Source organism: Perissodus microlepis, chromosome 7 (genome assembly GCF_051167445.1).
Source record: "Perissodus microlepis isolate ML-2025 ecotype Zambia chromosome 7, ASM5116744v1, whole genome shotgun sequence".
Classification (NCBI taxonomy): Eukaryota; Metazoa; Chordata; class Actinopteri; order Cichliformes; family Cichlidae; genus Perissodus; species Perissodus microlepis.
In genome coordinates, this window is record NC_140467.1 from 14,631,347 (window position 1) to 14,658,462 (window position 27,116).

Sequence of the window (27,116 nt, forward strand, 5' to 3'; positions counted from 1 at the left end):
TCTATTAACTTCCGCATTTTGCCTCTGCTGCCTCAGCTGCTTCAGAGTCAGCTCTTCCTTTGTAGACAGACGCTAAACTCAGCTGAGCTCCGACCAGAGTTCAGCATTTTGGTATCCGGGAGCCTCTTGTGACAGTCAGCTGATCTAAACCCGGATATGTGAAAGCTCTGAGCTCTCCTGTCTGACAACAAGTGGACTCACAATTACTTTAAAACGGGTAGAAATGGCCACAAACCCGCCCAAGTTAAAGACAAAGATAGCTGCTAACGAGAGGTGAGAAGCAACGAGGTTACGCAGTGATTCTCAGAGTATGATATTATGATACTTAATTGCTTTTCTTGTCATTTTGCAGGATGAAAAACTTAAAAGAAACCTTTGAGTCAAAGTATGGGGAATCTCCTCTCTTCTATGCATTTGCACCTGGAAGGGTAAACCTAATAGGTAATTTCATACTTTATGTGGCATGTGTTGTATACTGATTGCAATATTGTATATGCTCCATCTATTTTGTATCTGTTGAATAAATACAGTGTATACCCATATAAATATCCTCTGGAGATAATAGTAGTTCTGCCAGTGGGTGTTCTTAATATTTTGACCTTGTTTCAAAGTAAAACATTTGTGGTAATATTATGATTTTGTTTGCAGCTTTTATCCAGGAATTTTTTAGTGGTACCAGTCAAACACGGTCTGTCACGTACGTCTTTTCATATTTGTCACATTAACAGGTGAACATATTGATTACTGTGGCTATTCTGTGCTTCCAATGGCCATCGAGCAGAATATCCTCGCAGCTGTGTCAGTGAACGATTCAGGGAAGATCCAGCTGGCCAACGCAAATCCTAAATACAAGTGAGATGTGAACACTTATAGTAACGGCCCCAAATATATATTTTTTGTTTGTTTGTTTTTGGCCTGTGTAATTTATTCAATGGTAGCTGTACATTATGAGTGTGTGTTCTCAGAAAGCTTGTTGTTTGTCATTATACAGGGATTTCAGTGTGTCGTGTTCAGAGGAAATTGCCATAGATAGAGACGATCCACAGTGGTATTATTATTTTCTCTGTGGGGTTAAAGGTATTCAGGTAAGCTTTGTGATGAGTTCTATACTCTTAAATTATGGAATGGCAAAAAATGAATACTATAACATGTACTAAATGCATCATAAGTGGTAACATGATACATTTAGATTTTTTTTTCTTTCAGGAGAAGTTTGGGCTAAACCATTTAGCGGGGATGTCCTGTGTCATAGATGGAACGATCCCTCCAAGCTCCGGCCTGTCCAGTTCTAGTGCCTTAGTTTGTTGTTCTGGCCTCGTAACAATGGAGGCAAACCAAAAGTCCCTCTCCAAGGTGAAGCTTCTTTGTAACCAAACCAAAAACATGTATTAATTTATTTTGTTAATAGTCAAAAATTATGCTTTCAACAGGTAATGAACAATTAATCACAAAGAATATGACTCCTAATCCATATTGTCTTTAATTTGTTATAATGTGAATCCTCATGAGTTAGACATTCTCCTGGATTTGTTACTTAAACAAGGAAAACTTTGTATTTCACCAGGTGGCTCTTGCGGAGATTTGTGCCAAAAGTGAGCGATACATTGGCACAGAGGGAGGAGGCATGGACCAATCAATTTCATTCCTGGCAGAGGCAGGGACTGTATGTAGCCTGACCGCCTTTGACCTGTGTTTAATGAATATGGCACATCTAAAATACACTAAATAAACAAATAATAACTTCAGTATTGCTGGCTAAACTTTTTGAATTGTCTGCCAGGCAAAGCTGATCGAGTTCCAGCCCCTGCGTGCTACCGATGTCAAACTCCCTGATGGTGCCGTGTTTGTGATTTCCAACTGCTGCGTGGAGATGAACAAAGCTGCTTCTTCTCACTACAACATCCGTGTGGTGGAGTGTCGGATTGCCACAAAGGTGCTCTTTGTTGCCATGATGCATTCCTGAAATATCTGTTATATATGTTGTTTTGTTTCCTGAGGTTCAATTTAATATTGAATTTAGTTTGACTCGTGTGCTCTTTCAAAGGCAACGGAGCACAACATTTAACCCAAGAACACAGCAATGAACAGCCTCACGCTTTGCTTTAAACTTTAAACATGTGTGATAAGTTTGTAATATTCAAAGTTAACATCACGGTGGATGTGTACTCAGATGCTGGCCCAGGCGCGGGGTGTGGACTCGAGCAGGCTGTTGAAGCTGGCTCATGTTCAGATGGAGCTGAAGGCCTCCCTGGAGGAGATGCTGGCTCTGGTGGACGAGGTGCTGCATCCTGAGCCTTACAGCCGAGAGGAGGTATGCAAGGTGCTGGGCATCACCTCGGAGCAGTTTTCAACAGAGCTGCTCAGCGCTAATACTCAGGACAGTAAGTAAAACCTGTGTGGGCGCTGATAAAGCAGGAGCTCTATGTGAAATACTCCATTAATGGAGCACAAAAAAGCATGTTGCTAGTTTAATTCCCCACCCCATCTTTCTAAATCTGATATATTTTGACATTGACAGATTATTGTAGTACATTCGCACTAAAATGCATCATATTTTATCAATATTGCAACTAAAATGTGGTATTTATATTTGTTCTGTGTATTTTATTTAGGTGAACTAAATTTCCAGCCAACCAAATTCTTCTACCTGAGCGAAATGAGCTACATTTCTTTCTTTCAGAACATTTTTCTTACTTGTAAATACTAAGCAACTCTTAATATATTATTTTCTGCTGATAGTCAAGTATTTGGTTATTCCATCACATTAGATTTTTTTTTTCATTTCCAGTCTCATGAAAACAGGTTTACGATTAAGGTTTTCGCTGGAACACTTTTCCTGTTATTTCTCTCAGTGACGCAGTTCAAGCTTCACCAACGAGCCAAACATGTGTACGGGGAAGCTGCACGAGTCCTGCAGTTTAAGAGCGTGTGCGACTCTGAACCCGCCGATGCCACGCGGCTACTGGGAGAGCTGATGAACCAGAGCCACGCAAGCTGCAGAGACCTCTATGAGTGCAGCTGCCCTGAACTGGACCAATTAGTTGATATCTGCCTGTGAGTACTGCAAACTAAACCACTACTGCACAGCCTGGGAGAGAAACCTGGATGTTATCCAATGAATGTTTAGAGGTATTTAGGTTCATTTACCAAAAAAAAGATCTCAATTAATAAAAATCCACAATGCAAACTACAATATAATAACTATAACTATAATCTAGTTTGCATACAGTCTCTCATGTGTCCCAGTTCTAATTATAAAAGACAATCAATTAATCAAGTGCATCAGAATAGCAGAACCAGGCTGCTACTTGCCCTCTCAGTTCCTTTGGAAGCAGTAAGGGTGGACTTAGTCATTCAAGGGCTGTATGATTTCTACTCGTGTTAGCATTAGCTCTTTGCTGAGTGCTTACAGTAAGTAGAACCTCACACCACTAGCATGACTGTAGATGTACATGCAACTCTTTCCTCACATCTTTCCTAGAGGAATAATAGTATTAAAGTGTCATACTTAGCACTATACTGAAATATGTTGTCTTTTTGTTTTTTCTCGTGGTTGCAGGAATTCAGGGGCTGTGGGTTCCCGCCTGACAGGAGCAGGGTGGGGAGGCTGTGCCGTTTCCATGGTTCCCAGTAAAAAGGTGGAGTCTTTCTTACAAGCTGTTAGAGAAGAATACTACCTCCCTGATCCACGCAGGGCAGCGATGGAAAAACAAAGTCTGTTTGTATCAAAGCCAGGTGGTGGAGCTGCAATTTTCCTCGAGGAGTGATCTTCATAATCCATTTCTGATTTTATACTGCAGTCATTCAGTTTCAGTTTCAGAAATAAATGGTTTTTTCTTGCACTTGTGACTAATGATATGATGACTGATAAATTTACCATTTTCCTCTATATAGATCATGCTGGAAAATAAGGGCCAAAATTTGCTTCCGGGGTGCATTCAAACATGTTCTTTTTTTTATTATGTTCTAATGTAAGATTTTGTTGAGAAGTCATTGTCTGTCTGCACATTTTTCTCATAAACAAAAAGAAAGCAAATGTGAGAACAACAACAACAACCAAAACAAACTTGTGCTGTATAAAATTCATCTATATTAAATTTTCAGACACTAACATTAAAAGGCAAACAAAACCCTCTCTCCATGTGCATCAATGGAAACGCAGACTGTTGGGTGTATTAAAGACATTCAAAAGGCTCAAATGCTGGATGTTGCACAGTAACATTTTTTACTTCACAAAAGAGCAGTGATTGTTGGAGGCTTAGAGGCCTATGCATCATATGCAAAAGAAATGGGGGGGGTTCGTAGGACATAAAAGTGGCCCCTTTTACATGTTATTCGTGTAAAATGATAATAAAGAATTAAGTATAAATCAAGTAAATGGTTAAAATGCAAATCCAAATAAGTTTGTGAGAGAGGCAAGAGATGGTTTGGAGATGTGGAGGAGAGAGTGGTTATTTTATAATATGAAGCTGCCAGGCAGGAGGAAAAGAGGAAGCAGGTTCATGGATGTGGTGGAGGAGGACATGCAGGGGGGTTGGTGTGACAGAGGAAGATATTAAGGATAGGCTGAGATGGAGGCAGATAATCTGTGGTGACCCCTAATGAAAGCAGTTGAAAGAAGAAGAACACTATGTGAGGGTTTTCAGCTAGGGGTATATCTCATTCTTTCCTTATGAATCCATCAATGGCAAAATGCTCAAACGCCTTTATTATATCATATTTTACCTGGCCTGTGTTTGCATCTCTTTTATGAACTACTTCAAAAAACTGATGGTTTAAGTAATTTTTTACATTTAAAACTTCTCCACTTATTCGATGTTTCTTTGACGTATGATCAAACCTCCCTTTTTTCCATATGTCTTACTCAAGCCATGCATTTCAGTTTTACTTTGTCCTTAAATATACTCAGGCCAAATCAGAGATGAAATATTAAATAGAAAAGAACCGTCTTTAACAGAAACTATTAAAGGCACAGCACAGGGCAATGGATCTCAGAGCAGTGTCATTGTGGCATGCTGTATGCCACAAACTGTAAAATATATTAAAAGTTTAAAATCTGTAATTTATTGTGCTTACCATCCTATTCAGCAGCATTACTTCAGCATTTACAATACTTATTTTTTAAGTATTGGATGTATGTTAAGACGAAAGTGTGTTTCAGTGCATAGTTTTTAAAGATGATGCTTTTTGTACTTGTGGCCAGGGCGATCTTCCCTTTTGTAATTTACAAGCCCGGCCCTAAAAGAGTTGGGTGTGTAAGATGTAAATAAAAACAGAATGCGATGATCTGCGAATCTCACAAACCCACACGATAAAACCTAGAAAGCATGTCAAATGATTAAACTGAGACATTTTACTGTTTGATGAAAAACATTGTTTCAATTTCAATTTGATGACAGCAACATATTTCAGAAAAGTTGGGGCAACAAAAGTGTGGCTAATTAGGTTGAGTAAGATGATTGGATATAAAAAAAAACTGTATACAAATTGTGGAAAATTTTCAGGATAATGTTCCTTGATGTAATATCGCAAAGACTTTGAATGTCTCATCATCTACAGTACATTATATCATCAAAAGATTCAGAGAATCTGGAGAAATCTCTGTGCGCAGGGGGTGAGGCCAAAATTTCTGCCACAAAAATCACTGCACAGTTTCAGAAATCATTGTGTGAGAACACAGTTCACTGTGCCATCGATAAATGTGAACACGATCTAGAAACGCTGCCATCTCCTCTGGGATATATTAAACTAGAGTGGGACAATATCCCAAAAGTTCAGCAGCTGGTCAGTTCCCAGATGTTTAAGGACAGATGCTACATTGTGATAAACATGGCCATGTCCCAGCTTTTTTGAGATGTGTTAATGGCATCAAATTGAAAATCAAATGTTTTTCTTCAAATGTTTCCTGAGTTTAAACATCTGATAAGTTTTCTGTGGTGTATTGTGAATACACTATGGGCGTGTGAGATTTGCAAGTGATTGCCATTCTGCCGTTGATTACATTTTATACATCGTTCTGACTTTTTGGGGAACTGGGTTTGTTTTTATTGCACAAAGGTTTGTTTGGTAACAGCTAAAAGTACTGAAAGGTCTTTATTAATCAGAAGAGGACATGCCATTATAATGGTACAAAACTGAGGTCAAACTGGATTATTTCTGAGCAACTATAAATGTTTCTTTAACTTTCGCAATTCATGCAAATATTGTCATGAGTGTCAGAGTGAGAGTTTGCCAATTTCTTTGTTCGTTTGGGAGTGGTTCCTTCGTTTAATTATGTTTTGGCTGGCATTTATAACATTCAGTGTCCGCACAACTCACACTTTAAAAAAACAAAAATAACTGAGGTACATTTGTGTAGCTGATTTGAGCAAAGATTCACCCAAAATTGTGCTTGGTCTGTAGGATCCATGCATACGGTACCCTTTACTCTATGCAGCGTCTTAAGCGTCGAGTTCAGTCTGCGTGCTTTTTTTTGCTTCAAGTCTGTATTGCTCTGTTGCTGCTTTCTGGTGCTCCACCTTCACTTTCAGGTGAGGCACAGGAAACTTCATTCTTCCTCTTTAACATGTTTTCTATCCAGCTGGAGCTGTGGCTTTGTGCTGTTCTTTCAGGTGAGCAAAGTGAAGAGACTGTGCTCCTCCTCATGTTTTTGCCTGAGGTAATCAGCTCGCCGAAACCTTGTTGGTGGGAGAAGGCGTAGGCAGAGCGGCGGGAGCTTGTCCTGCGTACTCGCCTCAGGTTCCGTTCCTGAGGTCCTTGTTTCTTCCTGGACTGTTGGAGACGACGAACCTGGGGAAATACATCATGGAAAAGTGTGTAAATACACAACACGTGTGTATTAAATATAAAAAGTCCCCAATATATAAAGCAAAGACCTAAATCTAATTTAGAAAGTACAAAGTATTTATTACCAAAGTATACACTATATTGCCAAAAGGAGGGATTAATATGATGTCATCTAACCCTTTTCAGCTATAACAGCTTGAACTATATGGGAAGACTGTCCACAAGGTTTAGCGGTGTTTATGGGAATCTTTGGCCATTCTTCCAGATGCACATTTGTAAGGTCAGACATTGATGTTTGAGAAGAAAGCCTGGCTCACAGTCTCCACTCTAATTCATCCCAAACATGTTATGTCAGGTTGAGGTGCAGGCCAGTCAAGTTATTCCACACCAAACTGGATCATCCATGTCTTCATAAAACTGCTTTGTGCACTGGCATGCAGTCATGTTGTAACAGGAAGGGGTCGTCTCCAAACGGTTCCCACAAAGTTGGGAGTGTGAAATTGCCCAAAATGTCTTTGTGTGCTGAAGCATTAAGAGTTCCTTTAACTGGAACTAAAGGGCTGAGCCCAACACCCGAAAACCCAACACCAAACTTTATACTTAAATTTATACCCTCAGATAAGTGCTGTTCTCCTGGCAACAGCATCAAGCATCACCCCAGTGTGCGTTACACCACTGCATTTCACAAGCGTCTAAAAACTGTCCTTAAGCAAATCTGAAGGCAACATGAAGCTTGGAGGTCTGTAGCAATTGATTCTGCAGAAAGTTGGTGACATCTGCGCAGTATGTGCCTCTGCATCCGCTGACCCTGCTCTGTTTTACGTGGCCTAGCTCTTTGTGGCTGAGTTGCTGTTTCCATCACTTCCACTTTGTTATAAAATTATATAACATGTATAACATTAACTTTGTTATAACTAACAGATGGAAGTACTGTGTAATGTTTAATAGCGGCAAAATTTAACGATTGGACCTATCACAGTACCATGTTGGACTTCACTGAGCTCCTGAGAGCGACCCATTCTTTCCCAAATATTTGTAGAAGCAGTCTGCATGCCTAGGTGCTTGATTTTATACACCTGTGGCTGTGGAAGTGATTGCACTCTTGAATTCAATGATTTGGTTGGGTGAGTAAATATTTTTGACAATATATTGTATGTAAAAGTGCTAATTCTGCAGAAACTCATATGATAAGTATAAGGTTACCAATACTGTAAACAGCATTTTACTGCTGCAGTTGGTTTGATTCTTAAGTCTACTTGTTTTAATCGTAGAGGCTGGTTTACAGATGAATTTAAGGAGTCTAGAGAGGATATAGGGAGGATCTGCTTCACTGATTTCTATTTATTATTTGGAATTTTCCTTAGTTATTACTTTTTATGAACAACCGGATAATTGTCAGTAGGCTTGTTTTTTTTTTTTGTAAAAAATCTTAATCCGGAGAGTTACTATTAACTACTGCTGTCAGATAAATATAGTGAAGTACTATTTGCCTATTAAATTTAGTTGAAGTATGAAGCTTCATACTTTACTATACTGACATAGTTACTTCCACCAAGTGTTCATTGTTTTGCTCAAACTTGCAGTTGCTGTAACTTCAGCTCCCTCTGAAGGCCTTAAATCCACATGGGGAGAAGAGTTGTGTATATCTATGTCAGATGACATTTGGGAAATTCCACATCACTCTGCGTTCACCACTCCCTATTAAAATTTAAAGTAGTTCATAGGGCCCATTTATCTAAATCCAAATTATCTAAGATTCATCCTGGCTTAGACCCTCGCTGTAATAGGTGCGGGTCTGATGATGCCAATCATAACCACATATTTTGGACCTGCCCTGCCTTCGCACATTTTCGGGAGGAGTTTTTTGTACTCTGAACAAGGCTACTGACCTGAAACGGGCTCTTAACCCCCTATTTGCTCTCTTTGCTACAGTGGGTGAGGATGATAAGTATATTATCGGGGCAAAACATCATTTGCTGTCCTCTGGTTGCCTCTCGGTTAGACATGCCATTTTGGTGAGGTGGAAGGCTGCTGCCCCGCCCACCCGTGTTCAGTGGCTTGCTGATCTCATGTTGTGTCTTAGTCTTAAAAAGATCCACTGCTCCATCCAGAATCATGGTGGCAAATTTGATCAAATCTGGGGTCTTTTTCTGACAAACTTCTCTTGCGTTTACCTTTTTTTGTAAACTTTCTACAATGTCTCAATAAAGTATTTTGAGTAAACTTGCAGTTGCTGTACCTTGTCTGTCAACGTCGGGAAAAGATCCACTCTGAGGAACTTGACGACTAAGCCAGGCATAACACACACCACAGTGGTGAGCAGAACAACCAACCACACACTCTTCTCTGACAGACAGTTACGAGCCGTGCCTGAGGAGGAATAAAAGGAAATGCAATTTTCTCGTATCAACGTAATTTTCTTGCGTGGGCCACACTGAACCAGACTCACCGATAAATGGGAAGCTGCTCGGAAAAATGCCAAATAAGCCGTCGCTCTGCATTGCAAATAATATGGCAAAGTACACCATCAGGCTCCCCCATATGAAGAGGTGATTGACGGCAGTCCAGTAGTGCGTGTCGAGTCCGATCTTGGAGCAGACGTGCATCAAACCATAACAATAAAAATAAGACCCTCTTTTCATTTAGCAGTCCTGTTTTGGCAGTATTTTGTGATATTTACAGTCTCACCTGAACACTTACAACAATGACCAAGGATGTTGCTATGGTGACGGCAAACGCCTGTTGGTCTGAAAAGGGCGAGCCGTCTTCTTTCACCATGAGAGGGAAAGCCCCGTAGGGAATGAAGAAAAGCAGGAATGACGTGGCCATCCCCTGCAGTGTGCACAGGAAAAACTGACGCTTGTTGAAGAGAAGGTTTTGCTGGCCGGGTTTGTACAGACTTGGGTAGCGAAGGCTGTTCTGGTCATTGACGTCCTTTAGAAAACAGACAGAGCATGAGTATGATATTATAGACTCTTTTGTTTATTTTAATAAGAAATAAATGATGGGAGGATAATGGGGAAAATGTTCTGCAGCAGTTTTATGACAAATGGTCAGTTAAAGCGGATGAGTGTAAAGTATACAGTGGCTTGCAAAAGTATTCGGCCCCCTTGAACTTTTCCACATTTTATCACATTACATCCACAAACATGAATCAATTTATTGGAATTCAACGTGAAAGACCAAAACAAAGTGGTGTACATGTGAGAAGTGGAACGAAAATCATACATGATTCCAAACATTTTTTTACAAATAAATAACTGCAAAGTGGGGTGTGCGTAATTATTCAGCCCCCTGAGTCAATACTTTGTAGAACCACCTTTTGCTGCGATTACAGCTGCCAGTCTTTTAGGGTATGTCTCTACCAGCTTTTCACATCTAGAGACTGAAATCTTTGCCCATTCTTCTTTGCAAAACAGCTCCAGCTCAGTCAGATTAGATGGACAGCGTTTGTGAACAGCAGTTTTCAGATCTTGCCACAGATTCTCGATTGGATTTAGATCTGGACTTTGACTAGGCCATTCTAACACATGGATAGGTTTTGTTTTAAACAGTTCCATTGTTGCCCTGGCTTTATGTTTAGGGTCGTTGTGCTGCTGGAAGGTGAACCTCCGCCCCAGTCTCAAGTCTTTTGCAGACTCCAAGAGGTTTTCTTCCAAGATTGCCCTGTATTTGGCTCCATCCATCTTCCCATCAACTCTGACCAGCTTCCCTGTCCCTGCTGAAGAGAAGCACCCCCAGAGCATGATGCTGCCACCATGCTGCCACTTCTTATGGTTTTCTGTTAACAATGGCTTTCTTCTTGCCACTCTTCCATAAAGGCCAACTTTGTGCAGTGCACGACTAATAGTTGTCCTATGGACAGATTCCCCCACCTGAGCTGTAGATCTCTGCAGCTCGTCCAGAGTCACCATGGGCCTCTTGGCTGCATTTCTGATCAGCGCTCTCCTTGTTCGGCCTGTGAGTTTAGGTGGACGGCCTTGTCTTGGTAGGTTTACAGTTGTGCCATACTCCTTCCATTTCTGACTGATCGCTTGAACAGTGCTCCGTGGGATGTTCAAGGCTTGGGAAATCGTTTTGTAGTCTAAGCCTGCTTTACATTTCTCAATAACTTTATCCCTGACCTGTCTGGTGTGTTCTTTGGACTTCATGGTGTTGTTGCTCCCAATATTCTCTTAGACAACCTCTGAGGCCGTCACAGAGCAGCTGTATTTGTACTGACATTAGATTACACACAGGTGCACTCTATTTAGTCATTAGCACTCATCAGGCAATTTCTATGGGCAACTGACTGCACTCAGACCAAAGGGGGCTGAATAATTACGCACACCCCACTTTGCAGTTATTTATTTGTAAAAAATGTTTGGAATCATGTATGAATTTTTGTTCCACTTCTCACGTGTACATCACTTTGTATTGGTCTTTCACGTGGAATTCCAATAAAATTGATTCATGTTTGTGGCTGTAATGTGATAAAATGTGGAAAAGTTCAAGGGGGCCAAATACTTTTGCAAGCCACTGTAAATTGGGATTAGGAACGCTAATCGCATGGGTTAAATTTAAGCTACAACCTACTGTAGGGTTAGACTTTTAGGTACGTCTGATGGGTTTATCAATCATGACACAGTGAAAGAGGTCAACAGTAATAAAATATTCACCTGAATGACTTGACAGTATCTTGAAAAGAAGAAACAAAATTAAACTATGAAACGGCTCTGGAGCTTACCATTAGAGAGAGATTACTGAAATAAGAAAAAGTTAGCTTTTTGTGCAAATGTTTTAAATATGCATAGCCACATTGAAATAAAACTTAAGTATGCTTTAACTTTGTACAAGAGCTATTATCACCTGATCAAAAAGTCCCATCGCTAGTACTGGCAGCGATGTATAGACAATGTTGAAGAGGGTGATGAACCACTGGTCATACACAGTCTATGGAAAGTGGACATTTTGTTAGAGCAGGGTTTTTTCCAACCATACAGCACAAACATTCAGAAGAGCGAGAGGTCTCGTGCATGAACATTTCTTCCAGCTCAATATCGGAGAGAACAAAGGAAAGATCAGAGCAGAGAGGAGGACAGAGGCATCAAGGAAAACAAGACTGAACACAAGCTGGAAGAACATGGATGAAAGTCAGTGACATGGAATAGCTCACTGGTTTCACCTTATATAGAGTCTATGGTACAATAAGTATAAAAGTACATAACATTCACTTTTTATTCTAAACAAAGGCAGTCTGAATCATTCACAATGCAAATGTCATGAATCATGTAAATTCACTTGAACTATTACTTCAAATACGGAAAATTATAAATCTGTTGAAATTCTAAACAGCACAAATTTTGTTCAGAGCAATAAAACTTCAAACCATGTGTTCTGTAAATGAATGAAGTTTTAAGGAGTTTTTGAAAATTCAAAACTGTGAATGTGTGTACTGTCGGGAAAAGTTTTTGTGTTTCTGTGACATTGTCACTGGTGTGGAGTGAACTGGGGAACAGTTTGAGAGGGGTCTTAAAGCAATGTCCAAACATAAACAATGCTGTTTTCACAAGATAAAAAGAAAAGGAAGATTTTGAGTTTCTCTTCATTTATCAACTTATGCTTTCAACTTCTGCTTATCCAAATTTTTACAGTCAGCCTTCCTAAACTGGAGGTATTTGACTTTATGTGTGGAGGTAAAGTTATGGAGCCGTAAAAAAACAACCATTCTAAATTGTAATTGTATAAATATGTATATAGTTTTTTTCTAAATTACTTTCTGTATGTTGTTTACATGATCACAACAAAATGGAAAAAGCAAAACAAGTACAGTAGCAGTCTGAGCCTATACATTCATGACTACAGGATGTTTCAGGATCACCTGAAACAGCCCTAATTTTAAGAGCTATGTAAAAGTTTAACCTTAAAAGCAGAGAGGGTGTCTGCCTGACAAAGTGCATAGTTGTGCCTGATAGCTGAAGGCTCTGCCTTCTGATAGGTAAGCCTATCTGTGCTGGTGTACCAGGAGAAGGTTTGACAGACTGCATTGTCCCCGGTTGCGAAGACTGTCCTCCAACAGGGAACACTTAGATTATTTCTTCTGCTCACTACTCTTCCTTCCAGACAAAGTGAACACATCTCCTTCACCTTTAGTCTATTAGGAACAAAAGGGACTAGGTCTGTTCCTAAATTCGATAAAAGACACTCCTGACAGGCCTTGTGGCTTCTATAGACTCAGAAGGAGACACATTTACTCCAGTGGTCCTGAGGTCAGCCTCCGTGACCTCACCACAAAACCAGACCTGACAGTTGGCATGCATAATTGATTCAACACAAACATAAAAAAAGCTTCAAATATGCTTGAAGGCTTCATTACAGTTTTCTCACCTGAGCTGAGAAGCCGCAGAAGAAACCGTACCAGAAGTGCACCAGGGTGAAGGCGAAGTTCTTGTAGAAGAAATATCCCAGAAAATTACACATGCGGAAGTAAGACCAGCGTCCGTGAACCAGCAAGAGCCTCTGCAGGTACCAGAACTGGGCAAAGGAGTAATCTGAGGCCAGAACAGCCTGCATCCCCTCCTGTCCGCTGATCCCAACACCGATGTGAGCAGCTGAGTAAGAAACACAGTGTGTGAAGCAATGCCCTTCATAACTGAAATATTCGTCATTACAAACAGCTTTTACTAGTGACTGAAATGACAAGATTCTGGAAATATATTCACAAACATCGTTAAATAACGGTCTGGACTGAGTTTTTTATAAATGAAGAAATGTTTTTACAACCAGCCTCTTACGCGGTGTGTGGCTGGTTGTAAGGTGTTGGGGTAACGGAGGTCATTTCACTATTGTATCGTATACCCCCAAAAAATCTGTTAAGCAGAAAATATGAACAAACTGAGTTTTGACACATTCATCCAAGAATCATCCCAGTAAGTACTCAGTATTTTGACTGCATAATTCATATAATATGATTCACAAAGTTTATAAAAATCTTTCATTGATCCTTGTGCCCTGTGGATGTGGATATTCTCATCCTGCAAGAGAGTGCTCCCTGTGATCTTTAACCATGCCAGCAAAATTTTCCTTCGAAGCATAACAGAATTACTAGCTCCCCTCAGGTTTTTCCTTTAATTTGTCACCTCTGGCAAGGCTGAAAATTCCCTCTACACACACATGAACGGAGTCCTTGGATGCAGAAGAGCGTGCATCCACATCAGTTTGTGATATTTTCTTGAGAATTCCTGATATTTCTTTTCACATGTTTATTTGTAAATGTTATATTTCACTTTGTAATAGTAATACATACTGCATGCACGCCACACGTGGATAATCTGAAACGTACTCTTGATCATGCTGACATCATTGGCTCCGTCTCCTATGGCCAAGGTGACAGCTCTCTTGTGCCTCTTCACCAGCTCCACCACCTGAGCTTTCTGCATCGGCGTGACCCGGCAGCAGATCACCGTTTTACATAGACAGGCCAAATCCAACAGGATGTGCTCCAGCTGGGGCTCCAGAGCATGAGCCTGAAGGGCAGAATACCCACACCACACCTATTAAATCTATCATTACCGCGGTGTAACATCAACCCCCTGCGGAGGGGACACTAAGCAACATCCCTGTGTGCATCACGCACTCTGCCCTGGGCACAGCAAGAGAGCAGCTCGCATGCAAAATGATGTTAATAAAATCCTGTAATAGAGCCGAGGGCAGAGCTTATTGTAGACTTTGTTCAGTCGGCAGCAGGCACAGACGCAGCAGACTCAACAAAGAACATCGGAGCCATTTAGCAAATAGTGTGAAACCAACGGGCATCAGTAACAAAACAAAAACAAGCGCAGAAGTAGAAATGAGCATTTAATTAAAGGCAGTCTCCGTGAAACCACTTTTCATTGTTATCTTACCAGACTGTGTCCATTGATAACTAAGGCATACTCTGCAATTATAGCTTCTTCAAAGACAGAATCGTCTGCAAACGCATCCGTCTTCTCAACATGTCCTGCACTGCTCATGCGACTCAGGCCGAGGATGTGCTCTTTGGCGCTCCTGAGGAAAGATGCAAGGCAGTAAAAGTGAATCACACCAAAATTCTCTTCAAGAAGGTTTTTTAGCATTTTAAATCCACAGACTTTCTATAAATGAGACATTTAATATTCAGAGAATACCAACCTGAATGTGAATTAAATGCAAAAAATACATAACGTGTAACCTGAGCTGCTGCTGCACATCCTGCAGGGTGTGTCCGGAGATAACAAACACCTCATTCATGTCATCTCGCAGCATGTTGCAGGAGTAGCCAATGTTCATTGCTGTCTCTAATGAAATTAAACAGTTTACAGTCGTGTATCTTTCCACAGACAATCCAGCCAATATTAAAGTCATCATTCACAGGTACCTAGTTTATCTCCTGTAAGGACCCAGATTTTAATGTCAGCTAGATTTAGGCAGGCGATGGTCTCTGGAACTCCCTCCTGAAGTTTGTCTTCAATCGCCGTGGCTCCTAGAAGCTTCAACAAAGTCAGCAGTGAGTCAGCAGGACTAAATGCGATTGATTGCTTTAGGAGTGTAAACAAAAGCATGTCAATTTTACCTTCATGCCCAGTTCGATCTCGTCGTAAAGGACAGCAAGCTGATCTTCGCGATTCTCTATTACAGTGCTGGCAAAGAGAAGCCTCTTCATCCAAACTTTAAAATAATCTTCATCGAGGTCTTTGTAGGACAGAGCTAATGTTCGAAGCCCTTCCCCAGCAAATTCCTGCATGAAAAACGATGGAAAAATAAACATCTGACTAAGAGAACAAATCATTAAATCTGCAATCCACAGCGCAATTATTTACAAAGGAGACATTATGTTATCCTTGTGATAACACCTACACTGAGGTGTTCTGAGGTAGTGTACATGAGGTTTTCACAGGATGGATCCAGACGTTCAAAAATAATCGTGTCAGCGCCTTTGGAGTAGAGTTTAATCTGGCCTTCTGGGCTTCTCACTATATAACAAGACAAAGCACAGCAAGAGGAAAAATAAAACATGGATTATTTGGCTGTCAACTAAATCGTCAGTAGATACAAAATAATCAGACATGTTGCCTCGTGTTGCTATTTCGTAATTATTGTCCACAGAGTTTCGTGATGACTACTTGTGTGTTGCTATTATAAGTGAAGACCTAACCAATGACACTCATTCTCTTGCGCACGTTGTTGAAGTCCAGTATGGCCAGAAGCTGGTAGGTGACGGTTCGTCCCATCTCACACAGCGTGACGGTTTCTGGGGTTCGCGCCCGGAAGACAAACCCAAAGTTTCGCGCCGCAGTGACCAGCGCTCCCTCATCAGGTGACTGTGCCTGGTACACCAAATTTCCTTCATTTGAACATAAACACATCAGTGAATCAGAGTTATTTGAATTATTACAGCTACAGTTTCTGGATCATGTATGTTTACCTTCACTCTTCTCCTCTGGCATGACAGTGTGACACAAAGCCAGCAGCCTGAAAAACTCCTGCACTGCAGGATCCTCCATTTTGATGGCTTCAACCAAGCTGCTGTCGTAAAACTTGAACCTTCTGTCGCAGAGAGGGTTGAAGGAAAAATCCACGCAGGCTGTTTTCTGAGGGCACATTAAAGCACCAGCGCAATGATTGTGTCACATCTGTTTCACTAGAAAGAGAAAGATTTTCTGCTTTTTTCAATCTGCTCACCTCTGTAATTTCCACCTTCTGGTCAAATTCATCATAGACATCACCTAAAAACATAAAAGTAACAATGACAGTTTTATTTATATAGCACATTTGATTATAAGTGAACACAGTGTGCTTAACACAGAAGAGAAAAACATAAAAACCTCTGCAGGTTTACAATTCCCCCTAACCCCTTAAAGCCTGAACCATGAAACAATTGCCAGAAAATTCAAGTTTTTAAAAAATGTTTCTATTTATTGCTGAAAAACATATCATGCAATCTATTTCTTTTCAAGGGAGGGGAGGGAAGATCTCCCTCACTAATGATGTAGAAGTCTCAAAAACCCATGTTTCAAATATGATAGGCGTTAAGGGGTTAAAGCACAAGCACCCAGCTATTGACTGAAGGCCTGTGTGGACAAAAAGGCTTTGAGCCTGTTTTTGAATGTAGCCGCAGATGTGATTGATCACTGATCAGCAGGTAGCTGGTTCCAAAGAACAGGAGCGCGGTAACCGAAAGCAGCCTCAGTGCACTTGGATCTGATTCTAGGAACACTTAAAAAAGGGAGATAGCTCTAACTGGGTTATAAACACCGAACAAGTCGGAGATGTGGTGGGAAAGGCGAACAATCGAGAGCTTTATCACTAATTATTTTGTCAAAGATTGAGAAGTAATTGCCTCTGTAGTTGGACCTGGCTCCCAGCATTACCCCCGAAGTCTGCTACAGTAAATTTGACCAAACAATTTTAACATTTTAGGGTGAACAAACTAAAAAAAACAAAAAACATTTAGGCCCATGCTTAACTGTTCAGCAGTTTTTGTTGAAGAGTAGCCCAATTTAACTGAGAGGCTAATTAGCCCAGTGTTTTAACCCGATGTAGTACTAAAGCTCCATACCATACATCTGTCCATTAATGGAGCACTTGCTGAAGACCATGATGTTCTGGGTGAGCGTGCCTGTCTTGTCAGAGAAGATGAACTCCACTTGGCCCAGCTCCTCATTCAGGGTGGTGGTGCGAGCTTGGGCTGCAGTGCCCATCGGGCTGTGGTACATCTTCCGGTCCCAGTTAATGAAGTGACTGTGACCAAGTCGCAGGACTTCCACACTGATGAAGGTTTATTGAGCAATACAACTATTTACCAACTTCCTAGTGAGTGTGACTGGCTTAATTTGAAAATGAGTTTTACAACGACTGCATAGGTGCTTACCTGACATACAGCGAGATGGGCACAACAGTGTTGAGGATGATGATGTAGGACCAGAAGGTGAGGAATCCAGAGAACACAGCGCTAATCTGGAACGTGTCCCACGGCAAAAACACTCTGAAGTTTGTGCCGACATACGTTTCCCAAATAGTGTGTCCAACTGCCAAAATAACTCCCATACAAATAAGGAAGGCGAAAATCTGAAAAAAAGAGAACAGTACATATTTTTGTTCCCAAAGATGCATCAAATAAAGTGGTATGTTTTATATGCTTATATGAGCATATCTGTAGTAAAAGGCGCAAAATGTGACATTTAAAACCAGTGAATGTAACTCTGGACTGCCAGCTTTTAAAGAGAAATTTATCATTTATGCAATTTATTTACAACTAGAACAGCTGCCTATAAAATAGCCAACTAAGCCACAATCATCAGCCCATGCTAGCATCGTAAAATGCATAGCAGAGTTACAAAAATCAGCCTACCCACAAAACCAGAGTGTTCATGAGTTTGTCAATACTGGTCCTTTTCAGTTTCGTCCTTCCACAGTTCTGCATCAGTTTGGTTTGTGAGCCTGTTGGGCAGATGTACAAACAACCGTCAGTGTTGAAAGAATATTAATAAGACTGTCCGTGACCTTTCCATCGAGGCAAAGAAGAAAAATATAGACGCAGCTAATGGATGTGGAGAATAAAACCATTAAAAACCAACTATTACCAGCAAATATGACCATTCCAAAGCACCACTCAGTGTTTCTGAGTACACAGCCCCGCAGAAGCATTTTTTCATTATCCAGAGGATATTTATTGCCTTTCCAGTATAATGTTCCAGTAAACCTATCCAGTTTGTTGTTTGGAGGCTCACAAATGACTTCCCCTGAGGAACAAAGGAAGAAAAAGAAAAAGATTCATCAGCCATGACTGATCAAACCGTCACAAATAATTAGATATAAGTAGACAAAAATGAGAGAAAATGTGAAAATAAAAACTTTGGCATCATCTCACCATCAAAGTCCATCAGTTTAGAAATGTCTCCCAAATCTGAGGTAACGGTTAAAGCCTGACGGACTTTTAGATTGGTCTCTCTGGAGGGAAAAAAAGGAAGACAAAGAAAAGTTGGCTATTTTTGCTAAACGTCAAATTAAATATACGCGTGCACTTTTTGTGCTCATATGAATGTCTTGTGCAATTGCTCCCGTCTTACTTTTCATACCTTGCGCAGAACTTACCCATCTAGCTCTGCAGTCTCAACATAGCACAGACCGTAAGGCTCACTGCTACAGAGAAGGAGGATGTCTGCCTGTGTGTGAATCCAATACAAAATTACTCAGCAGTGGGAAAAAAGGCAATAAATCAATTTCTGCATCACTGAACCTGCAACAGCACTCAGCACTCCCAAAAGAACCTATTTTCTTTACTACATGTTAATCTAAAAGGCTGATATTACAGTCTAGCATGTAGTGTGACAGTGTCGTAGCAATGCTTTACTCACAGCAACAAACTGATTGTTCTCTAGTTTGATGATATCCCCTACTCGAACGTTCATCCATTTTTCATTCTGCAAACTTAAAAAACAGGAAACACAAAAGGTTAGGAATAGCTGTAAATGTAGCCTCTGCAGGAAAGCATCTACAAATCCAATTCCAGAGTTGAGTTGGGACGCTGCTTGAAATGTAAATAATCACAGAATGCAATAATTCCAAAATGGGAAGTGCACATGGTAAAATCTAAGCAGACCTGATTTTTCCTGTCCATGTTAAGACAGCAGTCCATTTTTAATGTCTCATATTACCACGATATGCCAAATCCCCCCATAAAGCATGTCTTCTCTTCATTCTGAAACAGTTTGACTTTTGTCTCCAGCAGAAACAGTAACAGAGTTACAGTTATTTAATAAGTGCTCAAAGGTGCCCATGGTAAATAAAGGATTGAGTGAAACATTTTTGTATTTCATGAAAAATATTAGCTTCTTTGGAATTCAGTGTCAGCAACACGTCTTTAAAAAAACTTAAGATGTGATCAACAAAGGCCAGAGAAGAAAGTGGTGCTAAACTGAAATAGCTGGAGGAAGATTTTGATTTGGCAGCAAGTCAGTAACATGAATGGGTATAAAAGACATCTTAGAGAGGCAGAGTTTCTCAGAAGTAAAGACAGGCGGAGGTTCACCAAAGTACAAAAAACCAAAAATAACAAAAAACTTAAAAATAATGTTCCTCCACGTAAAGTTGTGAAGACTTTAACATCATCTACACACATAATATCATCAAAAGATTCAGAGTATCTGGAGAAATCTCCAGGCCACAGATCAATACTGTATGTCTGAGATCTATAGGCCTTCAGATGCCACTGCATTAAAAACAGGTGTGATTCTCTCATGGAGGTCACTGTGTGGGCTCAGAAACACTTCCAGAAATCACTGTCTATGAACACAGTTCACCGTATCACCCACAAATGCAGGTTAAAGCTCGATCACACGAAGCAGACACGCCTCTGTCTCTTGGAGGCAAATCTCATTCAAAATGGACTAAAGCAAAGTGGAAAACTATTCTTTGGTCAAATGAATCAAAAATATAAATTCTTTTTGGAAAACACGGACGCCACGTTCTTTGATCTAAAGAGCAGAGGGACCATCCGGCTTGTTATCACTGAGTTCAAAAGCATGCATCTATGATGATATGGCAGCGCATCAGTGCTTATAGAACTGGCAGCTTTCACATCTGGAAAGGCAACAGGAGGACTGAAAGGTACACAAAGGTCTGCTGCAACAGCATGACTTCATAATAGAAGAGTCTGGGTTGCTGATCTGGCATGCCGGCAGTCCAGACCTTTCACTAATTTCACATATTTGGTGCATTATGAATTGAAAAATACAACAAAGCTGACAAGAATGGGATATTCCTCTCCCGAAAGTCCATCAGCTGGACTCCTCACTTCCCAGACATTTATGAACTGTTGTTAACAGAAGAGTGGATGCTACACAGTTGTAAACACGGCCCGTCACAACCTTTTTATCCTTGTTGCTGTCATCAAATTCGACACCGTCTTGTTTTGTTTTCTTAAAGTTTCTTCTTAAATATTTTCTCAGCTGAAACATTTGATCGGTTTTTATTGCATTCTGTTTATTTACATTTTACATACACATCCCAACTTTTTCAGAACTGGGTGTGTAAATGACAACGTCATAGAGTACCTTCCTCTGATGAGAACCTGTGACTGCCGGTTGTTGACTTGTTGGTCGCTCTTGTATCGGAACTGAAATTTTTAAAAAGGGGTTACAAATTTGAAGAAGAGATGTAAAAAGAATAGCATTCAAACAAATTGTAAGAGATAAACAATGAAACTAACATAGTCATCTGTGGCGTCCTTAACAGCCGTGATCACGAGCACAAAAACCAAAGGCACGATGGTTGTGAACCAGGACAGGGAGGATATTTCTGGAATTAACTGTGAACAAAGTTTGCATTAGCCCTCTTTGTTTCCTACATCAATCAAATTATAGTTTAAGTACACAATCAGTAGCACTTTTTCCTACCTGCAGTATTAAGAGCACTGAGAAGTAAGCGTTTGCCACCCTCTGGAACTGCTCAAACAAGTTGATGGGCAGGAAGGTGAAGATATTGTACTTTGAGGTTTTGATGCAATTATCCTGAAAATTCACATCATTAGAAACAGCGCCGATGAAACCCCACAGCCAACACTTAAAGCAAATTTAATGCAGGTAACTTACGGCATAAGAGAACCTGTCATTGTAGTCCCACGCGTTGGCTTTCACGCGGCGCTCTTTCTCTACAGAGAAGACAACACAGAGGAAAGGAGAACTTAAAGTAAGAGCTCCTTATTCTAAAGTCTGCCTCTTACACACATAGCAGAACAAATTTAACATCAATATGAGATTTTGGCCATTTGCCTATATTTCTTTCCGTTTAAAATCCTAAAATACTTTTTTTCCTTTCAGACTGCCCTAACATTTATTTTCCTTCCAAATCACCTCTTGAAATGAGAGCCAAATCCTAAAGAAAGCTTAGTTAGCTTAGGGTAAAGTTTCATATCTTTTTTTTTATTCTCAAGATGAACACAGTAATTTGTCTTAGATTGATTTTTTTTTTCTTTTGCTCTTTATTTATTGTAAGAGAAGGGACACAGAGGTCTCGGTTCACTTATCTGCAAATAAAAAGATGATTTATTTATGAAGAGACAAAGTAAAAGACTGTTTCAAGCACCAACATGTTCCTCTGGTGTGGTGATTATTGAAGATAAGGATGATGAAACCTTTTCCTACATTGCAGTATTTCACAAAGTATTACATGATCAAGCCAGCAAACCCCGTGATGTTGCAATGTCCCACTTTTAGTTAAGCTTTAGTAAGCTTGACTGTGGTTGATAAAACTTCCTTTAAAAAAAAAAGTTTGACTATATTTACAATGGAGAGCTCACTCTCACACTGGTACAAGAAGAGGTCATTCTTTGATTAGCACATGTTTTTTAATTATTTCTCCATTAAATTTTTAGCAACTTCTTTGATTACTATATCTACATAAGTTTCTAAGTCTTATTTCCTAAACTTTGAATAAGAGTTTCATTGAGGGATAAAGGTGGAGACAGATCTTTAATTCATATCTTTATATGTATTAAAACAGACATCCTTATTTTTAGCTCCAAATAAATCTTGTACTTGTAAGAAATTTTGTAGGCTGAGTGGAGCACCCCCACCAAATTGTGTAAATTTGTGTTTGGTTGATTCAAACACACCTTCTTTGTTGAAAAAAAAAAATGCTCTGGGAAATCGATTTTATATTGTTGGAAAGGCTGTTTATTCCCCTTTAAATAGTGCCACATTTGTAAAGAACAAGCTGGGTTGAGCAGCAGAGTTGAGTATGTGGGTTGTGCCCATTAAAAACTTGCCAGTTCTTCTTTGCCAATGCCAAACAGCTTATTCTGCTATTGATTCTCAGCAGCCTCAGTAGCATGATGTGGAAGGACACAGCCACAACAGCCTGGCACCTTCTCCTCACACTGTAGGATGGAAGTCTATTCTTCAACCAACATTTTTCACAAGTCAGCCAGTGTGGTTGTGTTGGTCACTCTGGGATGAAGCGCACACCCAAGCTGATCCCACAATGGAGTTGAAGTCAGGACTGCGGACAGGTAATTTCATCTTCTCCCCTCACAAATTCTGGAGGTAGTCTCTGTTAAACCCCAATCTGTGGGAGACCCATTATCATCTTGAAGGACAGACTTCAGTTCCAGACTGTGGAGATATGAGATTGCCACTAGTTGCACGATTTCAACTTGATATCTCTCTGCATTGAGAATGCCTCCAAGGATGGCAAGCCTTGTTTTTCTAGTGAGGAAAATGCCATCACACACCTCCACACTGCCTCGACCAAAAGCTGTTACCTATCAGTTCACCAATGAGCATAGTGTTCTCTGCATCTTCTCCACACTAGAATCTGGACTTATTGCTGGATATGACATTCCTCCACATGTTCAGGTTCAAGTGCACATGTTGCTGACACCAGCAGAAACAAGCCTGATGGTGAAATGCAGTCATGGCAGGCCTCCTGGCAGTCCTAGGAGACCGGACTTTGTGGGGTCTTTTCCAGATAGTCCGGGTAGAGTATAACCATATAGTCCTGAAAACCTTGATTGCAAATCTGTGGAAGACTGCCTACAGGGTGCTGACAGGGTGAGGAAACAGTCTTCTTATGTTCTTGGGAAGCCCACGTCCAGCTTGTCACATTCCCTATTATATAGAACTGGGCCATAAATTTGAAGGGCTCACTCCAAATAATGGTGCAACTTGTTTTTGTGGAACACCGGCTTGAAATTGTCCAGTGGCACGAGCGCTATGCACATCAGTCAATCATGGCATGCTTGCAGCAGACACCAACTGACCCCTGTAGCAGGATCCATGCTCCTGTACCAGAAGCTCAAAACAAGAGTCAATAGCAGAATAAGCTGTTTGGCATAGGCAGAGAAGATGTGGCAAGTTTTTCGTGGGCACAACCCACACATTCAACTCTGCTGCTCAACCCACAAATACAAATCTGGCAATAAACAGGCTTCCCAATGATATAAGATTTATTGACAAGAAGCAGAATTGTAACAACAAAGAAATAATTGACCAAACACAAATTTCCCTACTTTTTGTGCAAAGTTTAGTTCAAAAACTCCTTTGCAAAAATTCAGCTACTCCAACACACTTGGAAACTGTAAAGTGAGAAGACTAGAAAGGCTCTTGTAAGTTAATGTAAAACTCGCTAGCGGTTCACTTAGCTTCACACTGATGGTGGAAACGAGAAAAGGGAAGCCTTTACTTTGACTAAATGAAATAAAATCCTACCAGCCCCTCAAGAGCTCATCAGTCAACATGATACAACATGTTTAACTAATCTATCAAATTAAAGTGCACACCCTTTCTTCTCAGAAGCTCAAAAAACCCTTCTCTACCACTTCTTAGTGAAATTGTCATGCAGTTTCACTCATCTTTTCATCCTGCATTCCATGCTTCTCATGAGCAAGACTTTGTGTATGTGACATCTATAGAGGGATAAAGGGATTAACCATGGCATATTAAAAAAGGCTGACTTCGTAAAAGCTACTTTCAGTTGCTCCCTTATTCACAAGGGGTCACAGCAGCAGGTAGCTCTGCATATTTGATTTGGCAGCATTTTAATGTCTGATGTCCTTCCTGACCCACCCCAAAGGGATTTGCGTCTCCGCCCAGGATCGAGCACTTGCCAAGTGAAACTACAAACCTCTAAACTTGGTAAAGTTTCAAATTATGTCTTTTTGCGTGCGTCTACTTCAAACACACCTTGTCTTAGCCTGCCCGTCTTACCCAACAGCTGAAGACTTCATCTCCCAACTTTGACATTCTTCTCATGGCTCATACATAAACACAATGCATTAAGGGTCATTAATATGTCTGGCCACCCTTTCTAATCAGTCTCGATGTGAAAAATGTTGACTCTCAAACAAGAACCGGTGTATTTCCCGCAAATGCTGAGATCATTTATCAGAGCATTTTAACTTTTCACACAAAGCAGCTCCCGAAAGAGCATGTGCACTGACAGATCTGCTGTTTCCAAACAAGGTTAAAACATTGTTGAATTATGCATAATGCACCCGCACAGAGCTGCAAAAGGATAGAGCATCTACCACGACAGCTGGGATCATCCTGCTATCACTTACTATGATACTTAATTATTAAGGGAGGCCACTATTGTTCAAACCATTTGGTCTGCTTAAGCATATAATTAGGGAAATATTTCAATTTTTTTTTCAGGGAATTTTAGTGGACTTAAAAAGAGATGCAAGTCTGAACAGCTTACAGTGAAATGATTCAGGAAATATTTCAGGTAGTCAGTCACTCTGAGGAGTCTAACAGTAATACGGGAAGCATTAAGATGAGCTGTCTCGCTAGCAATGCCACATCTTTCTTCCTAAAAGGATAATTACACCTATTGTTGAGGAATTGAAATCCCATCTAAAGTGCAAGGAAATACACACGCCTTCACTCAGCATAAGGTCACCTTGCGTTATGTGTGTAATGTTGCGCTCAAGGATGCCGCAGATGACAAACATGCAATCTGCATACACAGAGCACATGAAGAGCACAGATAGCGCAGGCGCACACCAGCACAGAGAAAGAGACAAGTTATATTAAAGTGCACACCCTTTTTTTTTCTCAGATTTCATCTGTCCCATCTTTCCAAAGCAGCACTGCACCATAGAGAACAGCTGCAAAGTGAGGAAGGCACAAGCTCCGCCTTCTGCTTTTAAAGTTAAAAAAAAAAAAACTTATGTGAAAAAAAAAAATTATGTGCAACTCGCCTGCCTGAAACCTCACAGTTTAACTGCATTTTTGTCCTACTTTTAAGACATCCTCACTGTGGAATGTATTGTAATGTTGTTATAAAGAAATCAATTACAACTACAAATCAGTCTTACCAACATGAGGTTTTCTTCTCCAGAATGTCTCCATCTTCTCCTGGGACCTCCCGAGGGTTTCCCTGAAAGGCAGATGGAGGACCCAGGCTTAACAAACAATAAACCCTGCACTGGCAGAGGTGTAGGAAAGAGCAATAAATGCACCATAATGGCACTACATGTGACTGTTTATCAAGGCGCTTTTAAACTGCTGGTGCAAGCAGCAGAAGGCAAATCCCCAGTGGACTGTGTCTCCTTGGGGTTTCCAGGTGAGGTGTAACCCCTGGCTGAAGTGCACATCTAGGCTCTTTGTTTTCAAAAGAAGGGGCCTGTCTTTATGGAAGTTTTCTCTATCTGTGTGTAGAATAAAACACAAACGGTGAAGTGTGACCGCATTTATCCACTTCTTACCTTGCACAGGTTTCTCACAGGCGCAGACTTGTGTTATCTCCATGTATCCTGTTATTTACCCGCGACCATTTATTTCAAGTAGCGCCTTCCGCTGATTTTTTCGAAGCAGACCCTATCGCCTCTTCCTGAACAGAAATCATCAGAGATAAAAACACACACAAAAAAGCAGTTCAGCTGTGGTGATGGTGCTGATGTCGCTGTTGCGGTTAGAAGCTTGCTAATAATAATAAAGAAAGCAGGACTGCGGGCGGCGTGGGCTGTGAGGATGGTGCAGGCAGGCAACAATCAGCAGCCCCGCTCTTCTGAAACAAATGAGCGGAGAAATAACGAGGCAGCAGGAATCAACCGACGATCACTCACCAAGAACCGCGACATGGTGATGAAGCTGCAGCCCTCTTCTTCTGGGAGAAGTAGAAGTGAGTGAGTGTGTGCTGCAATGAACACCTCTTTCTCTCCCCCTCTCTCTTACTCAGCCCGGTCTCTTGGCAAATAGAAAAAAAGAAGTATGTTTACTGTGTGGCGCAGGTACGCTTTTCAGACGTGCCACCTTGGCAACCAAGTGAAAAAGAGCTAAACAGGAAGGTAACAACCTTTCTCCAAACTTAGCCAACAATAATAAGTGCTATTGTTGTTTAACACTAGCCTAGTTTTAATTATCTAAATCTAATCTAAGATGCTTTTATTGCCTTTACCACCTTTTTTCGCATTTTTTCCAGTAGTCAGTAGTACGAAGGAAAGCACTTACACAGAGCACTTAAAAGAAACAACATAGTTGACAAAAGTGCTTTCCAGTTAAAGGACAGTAATAACATACAGAAAATACACGTTAAACGAAAAGAAATAACAGTTTTTAAAAGGTCAGTAAAACACATAAAAAGATGAATACAATGGACAATAAATAAACCTAGCAATAAAGAAATGAAAAAAGATTAAAAGTGACTGTTTAAAAAAATCTCAAGTCATACTTTACATTATATTTTTAGTTTATTGTCCAACTTCATCTCATTGTTTTTAATACCTAATTATTTTTAAGACCTAACATTACCTAGTTGCATTTTTTAAAAAAAAATCTGTTTCTTTCTTTTTTTTATTGTAATAATAAAATTTAGCAGGTTTTAGTAAACAG

The 27,116-nt window shown here is 40.4% G+C and overlaps 2 protein-coding genes across 3 annotated transcripts; one reads left to right on the forward strand and one right to left on the reverse strand.

Moving 5' to 3' along the window:
* Positions 1–22: 22 nt before the first annotated feature.
* galk2 (galactokinase 2) lies at positions 23–3,842 on the forward strand. Its single transcript, XM_084933718.1, has 10 exons — positions 23–273; positions 353–441; positions 729–852; positions 992–1,085; positions 1,207–1,353; positions 1,565–1,663; positions 1,781–1,933; positions 2,171–2,381; positions 2,853–3,054; positions 3,560–3,842. Exons 1-10 carry the CDS (start codon positions 224–226, stop codon positions 3,765–3,767), a joined length of 1,377 nt encoding a protein of 458 aa, XP_084789844.1. The 5' UTR covers positions 23–223; the 3' UTR covers positions 3,768–3,842.
* Positions 3,843–6,074: 2,232 nt separating this feature from the next.
* atp8b4 (ATPase phospholipid transporting 8B4) lies at positions 6,075–26,538 on the reverse strand. 2 transcript variants are annotated; one of them, XM_084933717.1, is made up of 29 exons: positions 26,351–26,538; positions 25,991–26,115; positions 25,601–25,662; positions 21,375–21,433; positions 21,180–21,293; positions 20,993–21,091; positions 20,838–20,899; positions 19,140–19,212; positions 18,877–18,947; positions 18,653–18,732; positions 18,366–18,524; positions 18,134–18,222; positions 17,654–17,850; positions 17,342–17,550; positions 16,465–16,508; positions 16,208–16,373; positions 15,938–16,126; positions 15,640–15,755; positions 15,356–15,520; positions 15,161–15,272; positions 14,975–15,080; positions 14,670–14,811; positions 14,108–14,291; positions 13,153–13,376; positions 11,635–11,718; positions 9,487–9,720; positions 9,236–9,374; positions 9,026–9,156; positions 6,075–6,789 (listed from the first exon to the last, which is right to left on the reverse strand). In XM_084933717.1, the coding sequence occupies exons 3-29, from the start codon at positions 25,632–25,634 to the stop codon at positions 6,478–6,480; spliced, it is 3,594 nt and encodes a 1,197-aa protein (XP_084789843.1). In that variant the 5' UTR covers positions 25,635–25,662; positions 25,991–26,115; positions 26,351–26,538; the 3' UTR covers positions 6,075–6,477. The 2 variants fall into 2 exon arrangements, with proteins under 2 accessions (XP_084789843.1, XP_084789841.1); XM_084933715.1 differs by having other exon boundaries at positions 9,475–9,720; positions 26,351–26,537.
* Between the last annotated feature and the right edge of the window lie 578 nt (positions 26,539–27,116).